General features: G+C 43.3%; 1 protein-coding gene across 2 annotated transcripts in view; it reads left to right on the forward strand.

Annotated features, from left to right (window-relative positions):
- The window catches only part of tspan4a (tetraspanin 4a), a 59863-nt gene that overhangs the window by 31149 nt on the left and 6214 nt on the right, over positions 1 to 22500 (forward strand). Inside the window, exons 3-4 of one of the 2 annotated variants that reach the window (XM_079621346.1) lie at positions 6130 to 6321; positions 17360 to 17434. In XM_079621346.1, the coding sequence (XP_079477472.1) occupies positions 6130 to 6321; positions 17360 to 17434 (267 nt within the window). The remainder of the gene's footprint in view (positions 1 to 6129; positions 6322 to 17359; positions 17435 to 22500) is intronic. The other variant, XM_079621347.1, reaches the window with a different exon arrangement.

Below are 22500 nucleotides of genomic sequence, written 5' to 3' on the forward strand. Positions count from 1 at the left end.
CGTGCAGAGGGTTTTTGCCCAAAATTTAGAAATGTAGAAAAAAGAATTAAGTAGTAGGAAATTACTAGTCATCCAAATTTTTATGTCAGTTATGCATTCCGCTAATATTGTGAATTGGTGCATTTAGTCAGGGGACGAAATATACAGCTGAGCATCATTAGCATAACATTGAAAACTAATGCCATGCTTCCTAATGATATCTCCTAAGGGTAGCATGTACAGAATGAACAGCAGCGGTCCTAGTACTGAGCCTTGTGGTACGCCATACTGAACTTGTGATTGATAAGACATCTCTTCATTTACTGCTACAAACTGATAACGGTCAGATAAGTATGATTTATGAGAGCTCGAGTTGAAGCTGCTTCATCGAGCCCCTCTTCAGTGGACAGCAAGCCGAATAAGTTTAACCTAATATCTTAAAGATTTTATGGGCAAACAAACTCGTTAATGCCAACATAGTTTTCGAGTCTATTCAAAAGAATGTTGTGGTCGATGGTATCAAATGCAGCACTAAGATCCAGTAACACTAATAGAGAGATACAACCACGATCGGATAATAAGAGCAAATCATGTGTGACTCTAACGAGAGCTGTCTCGGTACTATGGTACGGTCTAAATCCTGAAATCCGGGAAATCCTCGCAGATATCATTTCTTTCTGAAAAGGAACATAGTTGTGAAGATACTGCTTTTTCTAATATCTTTGACAGAAATGGCAGATTAGAGATCGGCCTGTAGTTGACTAATTCTCTAAGATCACGTTGGGTTTTTTTAATAAGAGGTTTAATCATAGCCAGCTTAAAAGTTTTTGGTACATATCCTAGTGACAAATATGAATTAATGATATTAAGAAGAGGATCTATGACATCTGGAAGCATCTCTTTCAGCAGCTTAGTCGGTATAGGGTCTAACTAAATGTGAGGTCATTAACTAATAAATCGTTCATTTTAAAATACTTTTTCATCACAAACTCACTGGACTTTTTATTTGTGACTGAAACATGGCTGAAACTGGATACATTTTCATCTCTTGGTAGTTTCTCCCCCGGTGTCACGGCTCGTAGCAAGGATAACGGAGATGAAAGTAATTCAAACACTTTCTTTAATAAATGGAACACAGGATAGGGAACAGGTGAGACAGCGTGTGAAACTTGAACACACGAATAATACCGGACAATGAACAAAATACAGGCAGGACCTAAATACACAGTGATGATTAACACAAACAACAGGCAGCTGTGAGGAAGGTGAACAGTGTCCATGGTAACAGATTAGTGGCGGGAAACAGACAGGGAAACTCAAGTGAGGAATGAAAACAAACTTAATGTATATGAACATAACATAATGGTGACACCCGAGACTCTCCAAGCCCAGCACTCCAAGACTCTCTGGTCACGGTGGGGGTGTTGCTACTGTTTTTAAAAATCATTTTAAAAACAAACAACTATAAACGGACATGTATTCCAGTTTTGAGGTACATTTAATGAGAATCAACATAGGGGGTCCTGTATTGTGTGCATTGATTTACAGGCCTCCGGAATTTAACAAGGATTTCATCCAACAATTCTCTGAGTTCCTCTCGAATATTGTATCTCACTGTGATAGACTGTTGATTCTAGGAGACTTTAATATTCATATTTGCTGTCTAACCCTTTGGTGAAAGAGTTTTTGTGTCTTATTGAATCTTTTCATCTGTCACAACCAGTCAGCCAAACAAATCTGAGAGTAGTTGATGCTGCTATTTCAGACCATCTGCCAATTGTGTTTGAATCTGTCTGTGTTTTTCCTACCTCGACTCGCGTGAGTTACTGTGAGCTACTCTCGTTTCATCCAAGCTTCCACCGCCAGCTTATTTTCGGAGTACTATCAAGCTAACCTTGCGGATGCTGTTCCCTTCGACAAATTAAACACTGAAGAGATGGTGGAGGTTTTTACTAAAACCTGCTCCATTTCTTTAGACTCTGTTGCTCCCCTTTATCCCAGGAAAGCTAAGGGAAAGAGCCCACCCGGCCTTGGTTAAATTATTTTACTCGCTCTCTTAGACAAGAGTGTCGTAAGGCAGAGCAGTAATGGAAAAGAGATAAACTCAAAGTTTCACATAACTGTTTAACTGCATGCTTACTTAGTTACCAAAAGTCAGTGAAAGAGGCCACATCTAAATTCCTCTCAAAACTCATCACAGAAAATGCAAATCGGCAGAGAATGCTGTTTAAGACAATTGGTTCAGTGCTAAAACCCTTACCAGCTCATTCTCTGGTTCCATCTCGGGAAACCTGTGAGAACTTTTTAAAAAATGTTGACGATAAAGTTTTGGCGATCAAGGCTTCCATTAAGCAAGCTATATATAATATATAAACTTGTTTTCATCCAGTTACCTCCGCTCAGCTAGTTGATATTGTTTCTAAGGCTAAATGTTCCAGCTGTGAGTCTGATGTCGTCCCTACTCGTCTTTTTAAGGAAGTGGTTGAAACTTTGAGCCCAGCTGTAACCGCTATTATTAACAGTTCTCTAGCGAATGGAATTGTCCCTGCTAGTTTTAAACATGCTGTAGTTCACCTTCTGCTTAAGAAACCTCATCTGGACCCATCTATCCTTAACAATTTTAGACCTATCTCCAAGTTGCCTTTTATTTCTAAGATCTTAGAGAGAGTCGTGCATTGTCAGTTGAATACCTATCTCAGTTCATCCAATATTTCTGATACTTTTCAGTCTGGTTTTAGATCTATGCACAGTATGGAAACTGCTTTGTTGAAGGTCAGCAATGACCTTTTGCAAATCCTCAATACCAGTTAGCATGCAGTGCTTGTCTTGTTGGATTTAAGCGCTGCTTTTGATACAATCGACCATAGTATTTTGTTGCATCAGTTGGAAAAAGTGGTGGGTATTCCTTGCAGTGGTTGGCCTCTTATCTTAAAGAATGTGCCATATTACATATTGCCATAAGAATGTGCCATGCCATGTGTCATATTACTAGAGAGAAGAGCAGCACCATCCCAGGAGGGATGAATACCATCTCTTTTCAACAGGTCAGGTTTGCCCCAAAAACTTTTCCAATTGTCTATGAATTCTATATTATTTTGCGGACACCACCCAGACAGCCAGCCATTGAGTGAACACAATCTACTAACTATCTCATCACTCCGGCGAACAGGAAGGGGGCCAGAGCAAATTACATCGTACTTGCGAGTTCACACACCTCTTTCATATTAGTTTTAGTGATCTCCGACTGGCGAAGTCGAACATCATCTGTGCTGACGTGAATAATAGTTTTAGAGAATTTACGATTAGCATTGGCCAGCATTTTAAAATTAGCTTTGACGACAGACGCTCAGGCTCCCGGCAAACATGTGACTATGGTGGCTGGTGTCTCTATTTTCACGTTCTGTGTAATAGAATCGCCAATAACTAGGGCACATTCAACAGAAATCTCAGTGGGTGCATCACTGAGCGGGGAGAATCTATTTGTTGTGGTAATCGGAACGGAAGAGCGGTGTTTTGTTCCACGACTATAGTGTGCGTGCGTGCGTGTGTGTGTGTGTGTGTGTGTGCGTGAAACTAAACGTTTTATGTTTATGTCGTATCAAAAATTAATGCGTTCAAAATCCAAATCACATTAATGAGTTTATGGATTTTGAATGGACTACTGCAATAGTGCCTTTTTCAAACCTCACTATATACTGTAGATCAGGACAGATATCCTCTCCATCTCGCGCAGAAGAACAAAGCCTCGTTCTGGACGCTGTAGACGACAGTGAAATGAAGCGAGTAAAGAAACGAGAGCCAGGCGTGTGTGTCCTCCAGCACATCAGACCCGTTCGCTCACAGCACTGTACGCTTCCCTATAAATACTGCAGCCGGCAGGATTGTGCGGCGCATCTTACCCCGGGGAACAGCTGACCCACATCAGCAAGACAAACACGCTTCACACCTGCATAAACGAGTTAGCGGCCGCTAATCATGACACAATGAGCTGCACTGTCTGCTAACAGGCATGCGAGTGTAAAGGAGAGAGCGTGTGAATGCATGAATGAAGAGGAAGGGCTGAAAGAAGAGAGAGAGCCAGAAGAACAGGTGTGTGAGCAGCAGGAGCTGGAGAGAAAAGAGGAAGCACAGATCTAGGAGCTTCTCCATCATCAGGACAGACTGTTTCCAGGCTCGAGTCTCAGTGTGATTCACTGACGTCTAACAATCCTGTCACAGTGGAGACGAGTCGGCCGGTGGAGGTGTAGCTCTGCCACGATATACTGGAGATATTACAGGACATTATTACATGTGAGAGAGAAACAAATGACTTCAGTTGTGGCTCATCCGATCAGAACGTCGCTTTAGATGTTCGAGTGTTTCAGTGTTTGATCTTGAGCTCGAGTGTTTCAGATCGTGAAGCTTTTATGTCAGACTGATCATTCTGATCTGATCTTTTGCTTTCTACTCATCAAAGTCCAAATAAATAGAAATTATCAAATGAGATCAAGCGCATTGTATTTTCATTTCTAATTGTATAAAATTGCATGAAGAAAGTCAAAGTCCAGAAAGTAACCTTGCTGTATTTTTGGGGCATTCAGTTTTAATAAGTTCCTCAAACATATTTCTTGAAAACTGGTGGCTTGATCACTAACTGTGTTCACAAAGCACAAGATTATTGAACCCATGAATCGTGAGCCGATGATCAGTGTTTAATTCACCAGCATCTCATCAAATACCTTTTAATGTTAATGAAAAAGACAGATGCATGAGACAGTTGAGTCCCTTTAGTTTAAACTAATTTTTGATTTGTGAAGAATTAGATTTTTTGTTTTGGATGAATCAATAGCGTGTGTTTGAGGCAGGGTGAACTTTTCTAGCCTGGTTCTACCAGACATTTCATTTGTACAGAGAGTCTGGCCGCTCTCCATTGACAAGCGTTAACTTCCTTGTAGGCGGGTCCTCTGTTGAAGTTTAAAACTATTGGATCTGCCCAGAGCCACTCAGGATCTGCTATAACCAATCGCTAACGTTTGGTCATGACGTATGTCATGCGCCGGTGTTCTGTCGATCTGTCCTACCTTGTCAGATTTTCCTACCGTAGCACAAAATTATAGCCATATCTATCGGTTCATCCTTCCACATCGTAAAATCCTACTGCGCGTTTCTGCTTCGCGTCTGTGATGACTACATAAAATAATTCAGTGTAACTTTGTCGAAGATTGTTATTAGGCCATGGTAGGATGGTTTTACAGTGCAAAGTAACGTTACCTCATCAGATTGTCCTATGAAATAAACGGGTAGGATGATTTTGCCGTAAACACGTATCCGAATGATCAGAGGATTGTGTTTAGAATAAGATGTCTGTCAACGAGAGCTGCAGGTTTTGTTCTTCGAATTTAAGAATTCACGGAACAATTACAAATTCTAAATGTATATTTGACACTGAGGACAGTGATAATGTATTCAGTCAACTGTCGACGCTGGGTCTAATCATTAACAATACGCCGCTGCGCTCGGATCGGATCCGCCGCAAATGCTGTGATCAGTGATCGCTCGCGTCTTTCTCCGCCGCCATTACTGAACTACAACTCAAACTAACGCACGACATCAACGTCATCGTTCTCAGCCACTCCCTCTGTTCGCTGATTGGACCGGTGACATTTTGATTTCAGAAAACCAAAGAATACACCACAATCCCAGACCTAGTACTGAAGGAAAATGAGAATTGAGCGGAAGCACGTAGGAGGGCGGAGCCAGGCTAGAACTAGGCATCTTAAAAGCCTGAAATCTTTCAGAAAGGCATTCTCAAAACAAAGCCTTTTGAAAGCAGAATTTAATGAAGATAAAAGACATTATGTTGCATTCTCTTGGCTGTGAGACACTGGCCGACTGCATTATAATGATCTGGAGATGTTTTATACATACATGCACATCTGTTTCTCACATGTGGAGACAGAACAGGCCCTATTTAATCATGTGACACGATGGATTGAAATACTTTTTAAGATTAGTGGCACTAAAATAAATGTATGCCAGTTGTATATCAAATGTAGTTTTGTCTGTGCACTTTTCCATCAGCTCAGTGTTCTCTCTCTCTCTCTCTCTCTCTCTCTCTCTCTCTCTCTCTCTCTCTCTCTCTCTCTCTCTCTCTCTCTCTCTCTCTCTCAGCTGGGCGGCTGTGGGATTCTCGGAGTGGGAGTTTGGCTTTCCATCACCCAGGGAAACTTTGCCACCCTCTCATCCTCCCTTCCGTCGCTCTCGGCCGCTAATCTGCTCATCGCTGCAGGAAGCATCATCATGGTGATTGGCTGTCTGGGGTGTGTGGGTGCGGTCAAAGAGAACCGTCCGTTACTCCTGAGCGTGAGTGAACCAATACTCTAGCATGTCAAACATAACATCCAACAGGACATGTGTGAGGGCTCTATTATGAAATAATCATACAGTTATTAGCAAGTTTTAGACTAAAAGACGTGTAACAATAGCATTCCTTCTTGAAGTGACATGAGTTTGTCTCACAAAAATGTGGCTTTCTGCTCAAATGATAATATATGGCTCTTGAATCAGAGTGGCAATAATGGACATCGAGTAGATATAGAGACACTAGCAGGAATCCAGATGATCAGCAGCCGGTGAAACGCAGGAAAAGTTATTAGTGCCATTTCCACTCTTCCGAAGAACAGGTGAACATGAGAAGAAGTCAGTCAACAGCTCCATATCTGTCTGGAGAAACATTATAATCATACACTGTTCGTTCGTTGGCCAGAGGAGAACTAAGCAACTGAGCCTGGTTCATCCCAAAGTTTTCTCTCCATTCTGTCACTGATGGAATTTTGGTTCCTGCCACCACCATCTGATCTGGATACGGCCCGGATCAGGCTGACTACATCATGTGTTGTGGTCGTGTCTAGACGCAGGTCCTCCATCTGATCTGGATACGGCCGGATCCGGCTGACTACATCATGTGTTGTGGTCGTGTCTAGGCGCAGGTCCTCCATCTGATCTGGATACGGCCCGGATCCGGCTGACTACATCATGTGTTGTGGTCGTGTCTAGGCGCAGGTCCTCCATCTGATCTGGATACGGCCCGGATCCGGCTGACTACATCATGAGTTGTGGTCGTGTCTAGGCGCAGGTCCTCCATCTGATCTGGATACGGCCCGGATCCGGCTGACTACATCATGAGTTGTGGTCGTGTCTAGGCGCAGGTCCTCCATCTGATCTGGATACGGCCGGATCCGGCTGACTACATCATGAGTTGTGGTCGTGTCTAGGCGCAGGTCCTCCATCTGATCTGGATACGGCCGGATCCGGCTGACTACATCATGTGTTGTGGTCGTGTCTAGGCGCAGGTCCTCCATCTGATCTGGATACGGCCCGGATCCGGCTGACTACATCATGTGTTGTGGTCGTGTCTAGGCGCAGGTCCTCGATCTGATCTGGATACGGCCGGATACGGCTGACTACATCATGTGTTGTGGTCGTGTCTAGGCGCAGGTCCTCCATCTGATCTGGATACGGCCCGGATCCGGCTGACTACATCATGTGTTGTGGTCGTGTCTAGGCGCAGGTCCTCCATCTGATCTGGATACGGCCCGGATCCGGCTGACTACATCATGTGTTGTGTTCGTGTCTAGGCTCAGGTCCTCCATCTGATCTGGATCCGGCCGGATCCGGCTGACTACATCATGTGTTGTGGTCGTGTCTAGGCGCAGGTCCTCCATCTGATCTGGATACGGCCCGGATCCGGCTGACTACATCATGTGTTGTGTTCGTGTCTAGGCTCAGGTCCTCCATCTGATCTGGATCCGGCCGGATCCGGCTGACTACATCATGTGTTGTGGTCGTGTCTAGGCGCAGGTCCTCCATCTGATCTGGATACGACCCGGATCCGGCTGACTACATCATGTGTTGTGGTCGTGTCTAGGCGCAGGTCCTCCATCTGATCTGGATCCGGCCGGATCCGGCTGACTACATCATGTGTTGTGGTCGTGTCTAGGCGCAGGTCCTCCATCTGATCTGGATACGGCCGGATCCGGCTGACTACATCATGTGTTGTGGTCGTGTCTAGGCGCAGGTCCTCCATCTGATCTGGATACGGCCCGGATCCGGCTGACTACATCATGTGTTGTGGTCGTGTCTAGGCGCAGGTCCTCCATCTGATCTGGATACGGCCGGATCCGGCTGACTACATCATGTGTTGTGGTCGTGTCTAGGCGCAGGTCCTCCATCTGATCTGGATACGGCCGGATCCGGCTGACTACATCATGTGTTGTGGTCGTGTCTAGGCGCAGGTCCTCCATCTGATCTGGATACGGCCCGGATCCGGCTGACTACATCATGTGTTGTGGTCGTGTCTAGGCGCAGGTCCTCCATCTGATCTGGATACGGCCCGGATCCGGCTGACTACATCATGTGTTGTGGTCGTGTCTAGGCGCAGGTCCTCCATCTGATCTGGATACGGCCGGATCCGGCTGACTACATCATGTGTTGTGGTCGTGTCTAGGCGCAGGTCCTCCATCTGATCTGGATACGGCCCGGATCCGGCTGACTACATCATGTGTTGTGGTCGTGTCTAGGCGCAGGTCCTCCATCTGATCTGGATACGGCCCGGATCCGGCTGACTACATCATGTGTTGTGGTCGTGTCTAGGCGCAGGTCCTCCATCTGATCTGGATACGGCCCGGATCCGGCTGACAGCAGTAAACATTGAGACAAACAGAGAGACTACTATTAGCATAGATGCCATTCTTATGATGTAATGAGTACATCGGTGACACTGAAGCTGGAATGCGGCCGATAAGAAATTGGTCCACAACGGCTCCAGGAAGGTTTTTAAAAGTCCTGGTTTACACCATTTGTTCCATAGCGAGAAGCCATTTAACTGTTTGAGATATTTTACTCTCTGAATCTAGTGTATCTTGACTTTTAAAAAGCCGTCAAAGACCCGCGGATAGTTTTAGAGGACATGTTTCAAGGGGCCAGTGAGACCTACATTCTGTCAGAGTGTCCCGAGACAGATGCAGATATCGGTCTGTCAGCACCTCACAGGGCCTGAGCTGGATTGTTTTATTTCATCTGAGTGCATGCTAAAAATCTTGAAGGGCAAAGCAGAATGGTGGCCGGTCAAGTCATGGCCCTTTGTGTTTAAACCTCTTTCCTTCATCAGATCAGCACAACTCAGTGGCGTAAAACTGATGATCCAACAGTGATGAGAAATTAAAGAGGAAACCCAGCTTTCTCAGTCAGCAGCAGATCTTCCACTCGTTCTTCTGCATTAGTTTTACACGGTTTGTTTAATCCAGTGAAAATGTCTGTATTTTTGCCAGTCCTATCACAGCTGACAGCACATCCACTTCATTCCTCGATTTGGAAAATCAATGTCAAATTGGTAATGGTAAATGGACTGCATTTATATAGCACTTTCACAGACCCAATGGCCACCAAAGCGCTTTACATTTTGCCTCACATTCACCCACCGACGGCGGTGTCAGCCATGCAAGCTCATCCAGCTCGTCGGGAGCAGCTGGGGTTAGGTGTCTTGCTCAAGGACACCTCGACACTTGGTCAAGTGGAACCAGGGATTGAACCACCAACCTTCTGGTTTGTAGACAACCTACATGAACCACTGAGCCACTGCCGCCCCTGTCAAGCGATATTCACATTCCATATACTACTGGAATAGTAAAAAAAGAAAAAAGTACAGTATGTTAATTGGATTCTCCATATTTTTGAATGAGTCTGAAACAAACTACATGCATATCTCACAATCTTCTTCAAAATGACTGGTTAACATGAACAGGTCTGTCTATTTATTAAACACCACTGTCCCTAATTATTATACTTTGGAGCCATCAGCAAATTATTCATATCTGTAGATCACCTTATACTGGTGTTTACACAGTTATCCATTTATTCATAGTGAGAGTAATATATACAGAATATATACATAAATCACTTAAATAAAGCGAAAAATCACAAAAAAAAAATCCCCCAGCCAATTGGAGAAAACAAGCTAACGGAAAAATGCTGTGAATACAAGCAACACTCATCTAGACGGGCAGACCCTGTTTTGCTGGTAATATATGTGTGTAAATGTATTTGATAAGAAAGATAAATGAAACACTGAATTATAATGTTTAGCTGGTGTTGATTTGCTCTAGCTGTTTCCGGTTCAGTGCCGATGTGAGTGTCGTCTGTGAATATATATTGCTGCAATCACTGCAGAGACTATCGCATTTGCAGCCTGAAGATGATTTATGATAAAATATTCTCATGTCCTCATGGGGGACGATGATGTTTACTGCTTAAGCTGCTATTTATGTCATGGGCTCATTTTAATGACGGCCTTGGCTCTCCTGTGAGTCTTTAACACTACTATACTGCTCTTATCATTCCTGCTTTAGAAAGATATGGAAAAATAGCAAGAAATGCTAGTATGCGGTTCTGCATTCAGCTACAGTCTCTGGCTTTCTTTCTTTCCCTCACACAGAATGAGGAAGAGTTAAAGAGATTGGACCAGAAAATACATTTTGGACTTTTCCAGTGAATAATATTTTCTTTCTTTCTTAGTTAATTAACAAACACCATCGCACACTTGCAGGTGATAGGTGCGTAGGAAAAGAAGACCAGGACCCCTTTCCTACCCTGGTAGGAAAATAAGGAACTCCAGGACACTATCGGTACTTGCAAATTAAAATAAAAAAACTTTTATTAGCAACGTTTCGGTCTCATGACTTTCATCAGGCATCTGATGCAACTAAACACAGAAAATATCTTTACAAGACAAAATTCTCTTCTATGTACTGTACACCTTTTTGCCCAGCAGTGTATATTATACAAAGTCTTGATCTAAAAGAAAGAGTATTAATTTGCAATCTAACAAATTATTTGTGTTTTGTGGACATATTAGAGATGTTTTATTAAGATAAACACATTCATATGTAAAGGATGCATTTGTGTATGGTAATTTTCCAGCACTTTAGACACAATTGCTCTGTTGCGCTTAAAGAAGATTAAAGAACATAGTCCAACGCCGTGGCACAACGAGCACACTCACACACACACACTCACACACACACTCACACACACACACTCAGGCCCTTAAGAGAGCAGCCAGAAAAATGGAGCGCAACTGGAAGAAAACAATACTAGAGGTGTTTCGGCTTTAAAAGCTGCTAGATCTGCTTATTTTTCAACCCTATTAGAAGAAAATAAACATAATCCTAGGTATTTATTTGAAACAGTGGCTAAACTAACGAAAAAGAAAGCTTCAAGCCCAGAAGTTTCCAAGAAACACAGCAGTAATGACTTTATGAACTTCTTCACTTATAAGATCGATAATTTCAGGGACAAAATTATAACTATGCAACCGTCTAATACAGTATCGCATCAGGAAGTGCATTGTAGTCTCCCTGAGAAAAAATTGATTCATTCATTGCTATAGGAGAGGAAGAATTTTGCAAACTCGTCAGATCATCTAAATCGACAACGTGCATGTTAGACCCTATACCGACTAAGCTGCTGAAAGAGATGCTTCCAGATCATAGATCCTCTTCTTAATATCATTCATTCATCTTTGTCTCTAGGATACGTACCAAAAACCTTTAAGCTGGCTATGATTAAACCGCTTGTTAAAAAAACGCAACTTGATCATAAAAAAATTGTAAATTACAGGCCGATCTCTAATCTGCCTTTTCTGTCAAAGATATTAGAAAAAGCAGTATTCTCACAACTGTGTTCCTTTCTTGAAAGAAATTATATCTGCGAGGATTTTCAGTCCGGATTTAGACCATACCATAGTACCGAGACAGCTCTAGTTAGAGTCACAAATTATTTGCTCTTATCATCCGATCGTGGTTGTGTCTCTCTATTAGTGTTACTGGATCTTAGTGCTGCATTTGACACCATTGACCACAACATCCTTTTAAATAGACTCGAACATTATGTTGGCATTAGTGGAATTGCACTAGCATGGTTTAAATCATACTTATCTGACCGTTATCAGTTTGTAGCAGTAAATGAAGAGATGTCTTATCAATCACAAGTTCAGTATGGCGTACCACAAGGCTCAGTACTAGGACCGCTGCTGTTCACTCTGTATATGCTACCATTAGGAGATATCATTAGGAAACATGGAATTAGCTTTCACTGTTATGCCGACGATACTCAGCTGTATATTTCTTCAAAACCTAACGAAACCTACCAATTCACAAAATTAACGGAATGCATAGCTGATATAAAAAATTGGATGACTAGTAATTTCCTACTAATAAATTCAGAAAAAACAGAGATTCTAATTATTGGACAAAAAACTTCCACATGTAATAACCTAGAATACTGTCTAACACTTGATGGCTGCTCTGTTAAGTCTTCGTCGTCTTCAAGAACCGCTATAAAGACAAAACAATCTGTTACCTTAAACTATACGTTTATCTCTGTAAAGCCGCTGTGAAACAATCTACATTGTTAAAAGCGCTATAAAAATGAAGATGACTTGACTGAATACAATATTCTGAGCAATTACGTTATTAATAGTTGGTCAAGAAAGGTACCGGTAAAATACCATTAACTATCAGTATAATTCGGGCTTGTTATATGTCAATGTAGGTTCAACTAGCAACTTTTTAAAGAAGTGCCAAGAGTTGATCCAGCATGAAATAACGACTACAAGATTAAAGGATCTGTAAATGAATGTCGATCCTCTCAACACTGCATAACGGCCCATATAACATCCTCAGGATTTCAGCGGAACACTATAGTGTAAAGAGAAAACCACACAGACGCCTTACAATGAAAATGACTGATTTTAACAGTACTAACTGAATACAGACTCAAAAATGCACTAGTCCTCGACACCTAAGAGTTGATTTGTGAGGAGAGTAATCACGTTTATTCTCTGAAATTGCAATAAATCAAGGTCGACAACAGCCTCTTAAACGTCTGCAAACACTCGAGTCTCAGTTAAACTCAAGTGCTCAAAAAGGGCACAAGTAAACCAATAACTTTAACATATAAAGAAATTAATGTTAAAGGTGCAATAGATTATCTGGGAAATGCTAACTTAAGCCTGCTAGCATTGAAAGCATACGATCCCACGCTTCCTGCAAATCGCCATCCAAAGCCACACCTCCTCTGAAGCCACGACTCCTCCAAAGCCAAACCTCCTCTGAAGCCAAAGCCACGCCTCCTCCAAAGCCGCCTCCTCCAAAGCCAAACCTTCTCTGAAGCCAAAGCCACGCCTCCTCCAAAGCCGCCTCCTCCAAAGCCGCCTCCTCCAAAGCCAAACCTCCTCTGAAGCCAAAACCACGCCTCCTCCAAAGCCACCTCCTCCAAAGCCAATGCTCCTCCAAAGCCACGCCTCCTCCAAAGCCGCCTCCTCCAAAGCCACCTCCTCCAAAGCCACCTCCTCCAAAGCCAATGCTCCTCCAAAGCCACGCCTCCTCCAAAGCCACCTCCTCCAAAGCCAATGCTCCTCCAAAGCCAGGCCTCCTCCAAAGCCACACCTCCTCCAAAGCCACCTCCTCCAAAGCCAATACTCCTCCAAAGCCACGCCTCCTCCAAAGCCACGCCTCCTCCAAAGCCGCCTCCTCCAAAGCCAAACCTCCTCTGAAGCCAAAACCATGCCTCCTCCAAAGCCACACCTCCTCCAAAGCCACCTCCGCCAAAGTCACACCTCCTCCAAAGCCAATGCTCCTCCAAAGCCGCCTCCTCCAAAGCCAAACCTCCTCTGAAGCCAAAGCCACGCCTCCTCTGAAGCCAAAACCACGCCTCCTCATAAGTCACACCTCCTCCAAAGCCACCTCCGCCAAAGCCACACCTCCTTCAAAGCCGCCTCCTCCAAAGCCAAACCTCCTCTGAAGCCAAAGCCACGCCTCCTCCAAAGCCGCCTCCTCCAAAGCCATACCTCCTCCGAAGCCGCCTCCTCCAAAGCCGCCTCCTCCAAAGCCACGCCTCCTCCAAAGTCGCCTCCTCTGAAGCCAAACCTCCTCCAAAGCCGCCTCCTCCAAAGCCACGCCTCCTCCAAAGTTGCCTCCTCCAAAGCCAAACCTCCTCCAAAGTCGCCTCCTCTGAAGCCAAAGCCAAACCTCCTCTAAAGCCAAAGCCACACCTCCTCCAAAGCCACACCTCCTCCAAAGCCACACCTCCTCCAAAGCAAGCTTTCGGTTGTGTAGCTTAGCTAAACATGTCAGTTTGGAATAATATTTCTTGCATGCCAGAGTTTCCATGATGAGAGTCTGCTTGGCTCAGATGAAGATGTCGGTCTTTTCATAGATCCTTTGCCAGTGCCACTTGTTGTCGGTTCAGAAGGAAGTTAGGCAGTCTGCACAGCGTATGTGAAACACTGACGTGTGTGTACGCAAACACACGCTGACTGATGGAACACATGCTATTATGTCATTCGGACCGAATACAATGATTGAACGATCATGTTATGGTCCTACGCCTTCTACAGACGATATATAATTATAAAAATATATTTAGACCACTTTACATAGTGATTGCTATCAGGATATGAGGAGAATTTCATCCAGCATTACAAAAAAAAAATCACCTATTGCACCTTTCAGTAAAATGGAAGTCAAAGCCTGCTTGAACTGGACGTGCTGCTTTCGGGCTGCTCATGTCCTCCTCTCACGTATGAAACGCCTGTGATTCAGCAACTGCCCGCTAATGCACTCACATTCGTGTAAAGCAGCATGTTGACAAGTTTTGGCAAAACGCACAAGACATCAATGCCCTGTAGGTGGCGATGTCACTTCTGTTGACCAGTAGGTGCCATGCAGAAGGTGTGTTGGACATCGGCTGCATGTAACCGGCCGGCGAGAGCGGCCGCGTGCCGGCGGGAGGAGCTGCAAACGGAGACGCGAAGTCGGACACGTTCTGCTTCCCGTAGTGACCGCTCACGTGGTGTGACTTTACCACAGCTGAAGTAAATGCAATATTTGTCAAATATACACGTTTCAGATACGTTTCCATTTCATGCTATCTGTGTGTACAAGAATATACAATGACACAATATAACATCGCAACTACATGAAAAGAGATTTTACTGTTATAAAAAACAGATTTGTGAACATTAGTGGAACTGAAGGTGTTCGAATAAACACGAAACACGCGTGATCGTTGTCATGCGGTGAATCCGGCCAATCGTGGAGCAGCTGAGTCGTCATCAGAGCTCTGGAGAAGCTGCGCTGGCTGAGTCGAATCTCCCGAACTCTGATGGCATGCGTCGCAGTCACGTGGCGTCGGCGCTCTATCAGGTCGGACAACATTTCTAACCGGTATGCACTGCTTCAAGTCAGCCGCCGATCGGTCTGTGCAGAGCTGCATGAAGTCGAACAAGCCTAGCATGTAAGAGTAACTGTCACGGTCACCAGCGAAGTCACCACCTCCTGACTACATTTCCCATCATGCTCCCTGGCCCTCTCCTGCATGCACTTCAATCACAGAGACCGCTAATCACTCGCACCTGCACGTCATCTGATCATCATCACGGGCAGCATAAAAGCACTCGCCGCACGCAGTCACTGTGTCTGGTCTCGGGTATGAGTAAGGACTCACGTACCCGTCTGCAGTTGCCTCTTATGAAGTGTCTATTCGGCTCCCGTCTGGCTACTACAAGTCTCCATCGTCCGGCTACTACAAGTCTCCATCGTCCGGCTACTACAAGTCTCCATCGTCCGGCTACTACAAGTCTCCATCGTCCGGCTACTACAAGTCTCCATCGTCCGGCTACTACAAGTCTCCATCGTCCGGCTACTACAAGTCTCCATCGTCCGGCTACTACAAGTCTCCATCGTCCGGCTACTACAAGTCTCCATTGTCCGGCTACTACAAGTCTCCATCGTCCGGCTACTACAAGTCTCCATCGTCCGGCTACTACAAGTCTCCATCGTCCGGCTTCTACAAGTCTCCATCGTCCGGCTACTACAAGTCTCCATTGTCCGGCTACTACAAGTCTCCATCGTCCGGCTACTACAAGTCTCCATTGTCCGGCTACTACTAGTCTCCATCGTCCGGCTACTACAAGTCTCCATTGTCCGGCTACTACAAGTCTCCATCGTCCGGCTACTACAAGTCTCCATTGTCCGGCTACTACAAGTCTCCATCGTCCGGCTACTACAAGTCTCCATTGTCCGGCTACTACAAGTCTCCATCGTCCGGCTACTACAAGTCTCCATCGTCCGGCTACTACAAGTCTCCATCGTCCGGCTACTACAAGTCTCCATCGTCCGGCTACTACAAGTCTCCATTGTCCGGCTACTACAAGTCTCCATCGTCCGGCTACTACAAGTCTCCATCGTCCGGCTACTACAAGTCTCCATCGTCCGGCTACTACAAGTCTCCATTGTCCGGCTACTACAAGTCTCCATCGTCCGGCTACTACAAGTCTCCATCGTCCGGCTACTACAAGTCTCCATTGTCCGGCTACTACAAGTCTCCATCGTCCGGCTACTACAAGTCTCCATCGTCCGGCTACTACAAGTCTCCATCGTCCGGCTACTACAAGTCTCCATCGTCCGGCTACTACAAGTCTCCATCGTCCGGCTACTACAAGTCTCCATTGTCCGGCTACTACAAGTCTCCATCGTCCGGCTACTACAAGTCTCCATCGTCCGGCTACTACAAGTCTCCATCGTCCGGCTTCTACAAGTCTCCATCGTCCGGCTACTACAAGTCTCCATCGTCCGGCTACTACAAGTCTCCATCGTCCGGCTACTACAAGTCTCCATCGTCCGGCTACTACAAGTCTCCATCGTCCGGCTACTACAAGTCTCCATCGTCCGGCTACTACAGGTCTCCATCGTCCGGCTACTACAAGTCTCCATCGTCCGGCTACTACAAGTCTCCATCGTCCGGCTACTACAAGTCTCCATTGTCCGGCTACTACAAGTCTCCATCGTCCGGCTACTACAAGTCTCCATCGTCCGGCTACTACTCGCCTCTCCTCGGTGTGTGCTCCACCTTCCTCCCTGTCATCTGCGATCTCCTCAATCCTCTACAACAGAAAGAACTCATGTCTCCATCTGCCCTTATTCAAAGATATTCACCATTATCGTCACCCACTGGAACTCACCTCTACTTGCTTCAATAAACCTGTTTCTCACTTGTATCCATCGTCTTGAGTCTCTTCCGTAACAGTAACTGCATTACTCATTGCAAATGTAGTGGAGTAAAGAGTATATATACTTATTTAAAAGTGTAGTCAAGTGATGGTTAGGATTAACACGACCACAGCGCATGATGTGGTCAGCCGGATCCAGATCAGATGGAGGACCTGCGCCTGGACACGACCACAACAAGATGCTAATATCTTTGATAGTAAAGCTGCAAAAGTAGTCATATTTCTATTCTGTCCCATATCAACATACTCTCTCCTCTGCTTGTGTTTCTACAGTTCTTCGTTCTGTTGCTTCTGATATTATTGTTGGAGATTCTGTTCATGATTCTGTTCTTCGCATATCAAGATCAGGTACGTGTGAAATGGATCTGTCTTTTTACGCTATTAATTATTTCATATTTCATATGTCAATAGCTCTCACATATTGAATTATAATGACACTAAACTGCATAAGAAGCCGTTGTCTCAGTGATTTCCAGTTTCATGAGTCTCGTTTCACTCCACACTCTTCTCAAATCATTACATAATTTACACACAAATCAATATTTCATGACCATGCATTTATTTATGTAGCCATGCAGTAAGTGCCATAATGTCTTTATCATGTCTTTATCGGTTTTATTATTTATAATGTCAGTCTTTATCCTAAATAAACACATATTATAAGTGGGGTTGAAAGTCTGTGGAAACATTTATCTTTAAAATTAGATTTTCAGATTTGAAAATTAGAAAGAGTCTTTAGCTTTCTTGGCAAGTTCCCTCAGGAACAGCACTGAGCTATTCACGTGTTCGTATCTCTACAGCCGTGGATATGAGTGATATGATACAGCGTAATGAATATTGCAGCCCTGCAGGACCTGAGCTCAATGAAGAACAGTTACAGAGGACTGGATGTACGGACACATGATGACTTCTTTCTCTGTGTAAAACATCTCACTCTCTTCGCTTGCTCTGTCCGTGAGAGAACGTTTGCCACTGGTTTTCTTGGCCGGTCTCCTCAGCCCATATGGCAGCGTAGTGTGATGATGGGCATTTTCCAAACACTCTTCCAATGATGGCAGCATATTTTCACTGGCGGTGTGTCAAATCATCATTCATTCTGTCTGCTCTTCCTCCAACACACAGAGAACACACCATTCATCCCCTCTTCATTGTGACAGGCTTCTCACTGTCAACGGTTTTGTTATTTCAGTGAAAATTTCCATCATGAAGCTAATTAAATGATTATAACATACTGATGACAAAAATACGATGTAAAAAAAATATAAACAATACACTTTTCATTCGTGTTTTAAAATATAACTTGTATATAAAATGACACAAATGCACTAAGTTACGTGCTGGTCAATATGTGGAAGTGACGTTTGTGAGATCTTTCCGTAACTAAAACACGGACAATGAATAACCCTAGCATAAGGAACTGATAAAATGGCGCTACTTTGATGACACCAGAGACCACAGGAGGCTGTAGAAGTCTTCATCCCAACGACACTCACACAGTGACCTTCAGGGGGGAACGAATGTGTCAGTTATATCAAATCACGTTTGTGTTTATATATATATATATATACATATCTTGTCCAGCCTAATGATTTGAACAAAAGAAACATGTATGATATCATTGTTATGAAACTTTATTACTGATTTGATACAGTAATAGTAAAAATGTAAAGTTGACAGACAGTTTTGGAGATTTGGGTTTATCCTTTATTATTCCGTGTTTATGAATATTACAGAAAACAGCAGGTGTTCACATCATGGTCCAGAATTCAACAATAATATTATTTTTTAATTCTAAGAATGCAAAGATTTGTTGTTTGGGTTTAGAGTCAGGGTTTGGTTTAGTGGTTATAAATGAGCTTTATTGGACAGTAATGGTGAGTGTGTGTGTACAGTGTGTGTGGATACACACATCAGCAGAATCAGCTACACTGATAAACTGGCAATATAAGGCTGAAATTGTGTTATTCTGCACATACTTTCTCTTCCGGTCCACACCGATGATTAGAAATGACCTCCTCGACCTCTTTCTGCTTCTTCCTCTCTACCGCTATTTATTATTCATGATTTATTACTGTATTACATCTCTCAGGAAGGCTGTGAAGGGCATAGAGCCAGCGATGTTGGATCACAGGGAATAATGGAGGCGCTAGAGAAGAGAAGGCCTGGATAACCGTGATGCTTATTTCATGCACGTTTCAAACGACAGCTCCTCACGCTTACACACAAGTCCTGTCTGGAGGATTGTAGGAACCCAGTCCTTCCAGGACAGCTTTTATTGGCAGGTTTTAACAGTATAGATCGCTGTCTTTCTCCTGTTTTCCCGTTTCCTCGCTGTTTGCGCTGTTAAATAATTCACTGATGACGGAAGAGCAAATCCTCTGAAGTAAAAGCTGCAAAAACTTCATTTATAACTCATGCTACTTATGTCAGAAGACTGATATTCCTTAAACACGTCACCCAACTTCATGTTTATATGCGATCAATTAGATTTCATATGCGTTTTCTGTCTTTATGTCCACTGCTTCTGTCAAGGAAGCATATGTAATATGCATATGTGCAACACTACTGCATAAGTGCTGTAAAAGGGTTCTGCATGAATAAAGCAGTTTTTATTGGATATTAAACTTGTATTTCTGTAGTTCTGACTCTAACATAATATATGCAGCTGTGCGTTGACCAGCGCCACGAACCGCCTACAGTCACTAAATTAGATTATTTGGTGGGAGAATTTATTATCATTAAGAAATGATATTTTTTTTTATAGAACTTATTATTATATTTATTATATTGCATTTCTGCCGAACACCTCTTGCTTGTGGTAAAATCACTGAAACTCTTGTCATCTGCTGGTTTATTGCTTCGTTTGAAATATTATGGCATATTTTCAGATGGTAGCATAATGAGAATAAAGTTGTAATATTTTTTGGGAATAAAATCAAAATTCTAAGATGAAAGCATGAAGGCTAAAGTGGTAAGCAAAGCGGCACTGAACCGACACAGTGTTAAAGCAGCGAGTCTGAGGCCTTCCTTTCTGATCAAACCTGTGTTTCTTTCCTTCAAAAATACCCTTAAAAAAGATTCAACCTTCTCCCAACCATAACCGCACATAAATGACCCATACAACATAATGTTCTTTTATGCAAACTGATGACACTGAGCAGATCCAGGTGAGTTGCACAAGGACAGAGATCATCAAGAACACACTGCAGATATGAGACGCTAGTCATGCTCGGATCTTGACTCTTGGCCAGCAGGAGTGACTTCAGACAAACACAGCTTTGTTCATTCATTCGGTCTCTTCCCAGCTCATGTTCCGCTCCATGGCCTCACACATCTCACACCAGCAGAACGAGTTTCTGTGTGAATCATGCACACACCCGTTCGGATGTAAACTCTTTCATTGTTTCAACAACAGTTTTTATACACAAATTAAATTTGCTTGTATTTAATGAATGAGGCTCATATTTACATACACATTCGCGCATTTGTGCTTCATTTGCATTTAATTTGTTTTTTTTGTTGTGTTTATTTGGATCAATATCAATCATCAATCATCCACTGTCATTATATTTAGTGCGTTTAGAAAAACAGAATAATCTGTGCAACACACTCAATTCACACAGAGGGTGTTTATACAGACGCGTTAAGACAAAAAGAAAAAACTAGTCTTAAAGGAACAATATGTAAGAATTTTGTAATAAAATATCCAAAAATCACTTGCACAGTGTGATATATTTCCTGCAGTTGTGTACTTACAATATCCCAAAAGTTCCCAAAAGATTTTTAATTTCAGAGAAATTCCGATCTTATATAATTGGCTCATCTCTGTTCACTTGTCGCCTGTCAATGACGTATAATCCGCGTTATCCCTGGTTTCCGCTCGTAGTTCTGCCATAGTAACCATGGCAACAGACGTGAACAACTGCGTAGTGGGTAACTTCTAGCGCCGTGCTCACGCTGTTTTTGTTTCATTCAAACATTATGGACCATGGCAAGCAGACTTTGGGGAAACTAAAGAACGAGGATCAATATCAGCGTGGCGTTTTCGAGATGCCGAGAGCTAGCGTCCGCGAGTGTAGAGCGAGTGGAACAGCGCTGCATTACCTCACACGCTTCATCCGTCTCATAAACTGTGCTGTGTGAGTAATTCAGCACTTGCGGTTAGTTCGGTAAAATGAAATGTCCTTATTCCTTTATATCCGTGGCACTCGCGTGTGGCGCTGATATCTGTAATGTATTTGAGTTGTTACAATACCTGAGGGCCACTAGAGGGCACCCCCGTGCTGTTGGTTGTTGCAGTGTGCCGAATAAACCAGTTGAAAACAGTGCAGTCAGATCTCCGGTTTCCCTCGTGTGTATTCTGAAACACAAATAGAATAATATATGTTATTATAGCATATTGATGCATACATAACAATATCTGTCTCTTATTAGCAATCGTGCCCGCTTCATACCACAGTCATGATAAACACATCAATGTATTCACTCATCCATAATCATTATTAGATCCATCGGCTTGACGACAAGTTCCATGATTCCGCTTATTCTCTGCGTCATCAACCTACGCCTGTGTTACTGGAAGAGGTCAGCGACCCCCTAGCGGCTAAAAAAATTACATATTGTATCTTTAATCAGAATTTGTCTTGTGATCCAGTAAAAAATATATATATCGGTAACACTTTATAATAACTGCACGCTAATAATTATTAGTTAAGCATTAGTAAACAGTTAATTTATAATTTATTCATCATGAATACTTGAACTAACGGTTCCGCATTCGTCATTGAGATGAAATGAAAGATTGGTATCAAAGAGCACACACACACACACACACACACACACACATACACACACACACACACACACACACACACACACACACACACACACACACACACACACACACACACACACACCCAGGTTCCTAACCGACGACGAAGACTTAACAGAGCAGCATTAAGTGTTAGACAGTACTCTAGGATATTACGTGTGGAAGTTATTGGTCTAAGGGTTAGAATCTCTGTTTTTTCAGAATTTAGTAGTCGAAAATTACTAGTCATCCAGTTTTTTATATCCGCTATGCATTCCGTTAATTTTATGAATTGGTAGGTTTCGTTAGGTTTTGAAGAAATATACAGCTGAGTATCGTCGGCATAACAGTGAAAGCTAATTCCATGTTTCCTCATGATATCTCCTAATGGTAGCATATACAGAGTGAACAGCAGCGGTCCTAGTACTGAGCCTTGTGGTACGCCATACTGAACTTGTGATTGATAAGACATCTCTTCATTTACTGCTACAAACTGATAACGGTCAGATAAGTATGATTTAAACCATGCTAGTGCAATTCCACTAATGCCAACATAATGTTCGAGTCTATTTAAAAGGATGTTGTGGTCAATGGTGTCAAATGC

Source organism: Phoxinus phoxinus (genome assembly GCF_949152265.1).
Source record: "Phoxinus phoxinus genome assembly, chromosome: 8".
NCBI lineage: Eukaryota > Metazoa > Chordata > Actinopteri > Cypriniformes > Leuciscidae > Phoxinus > Phoxinus phoxinus.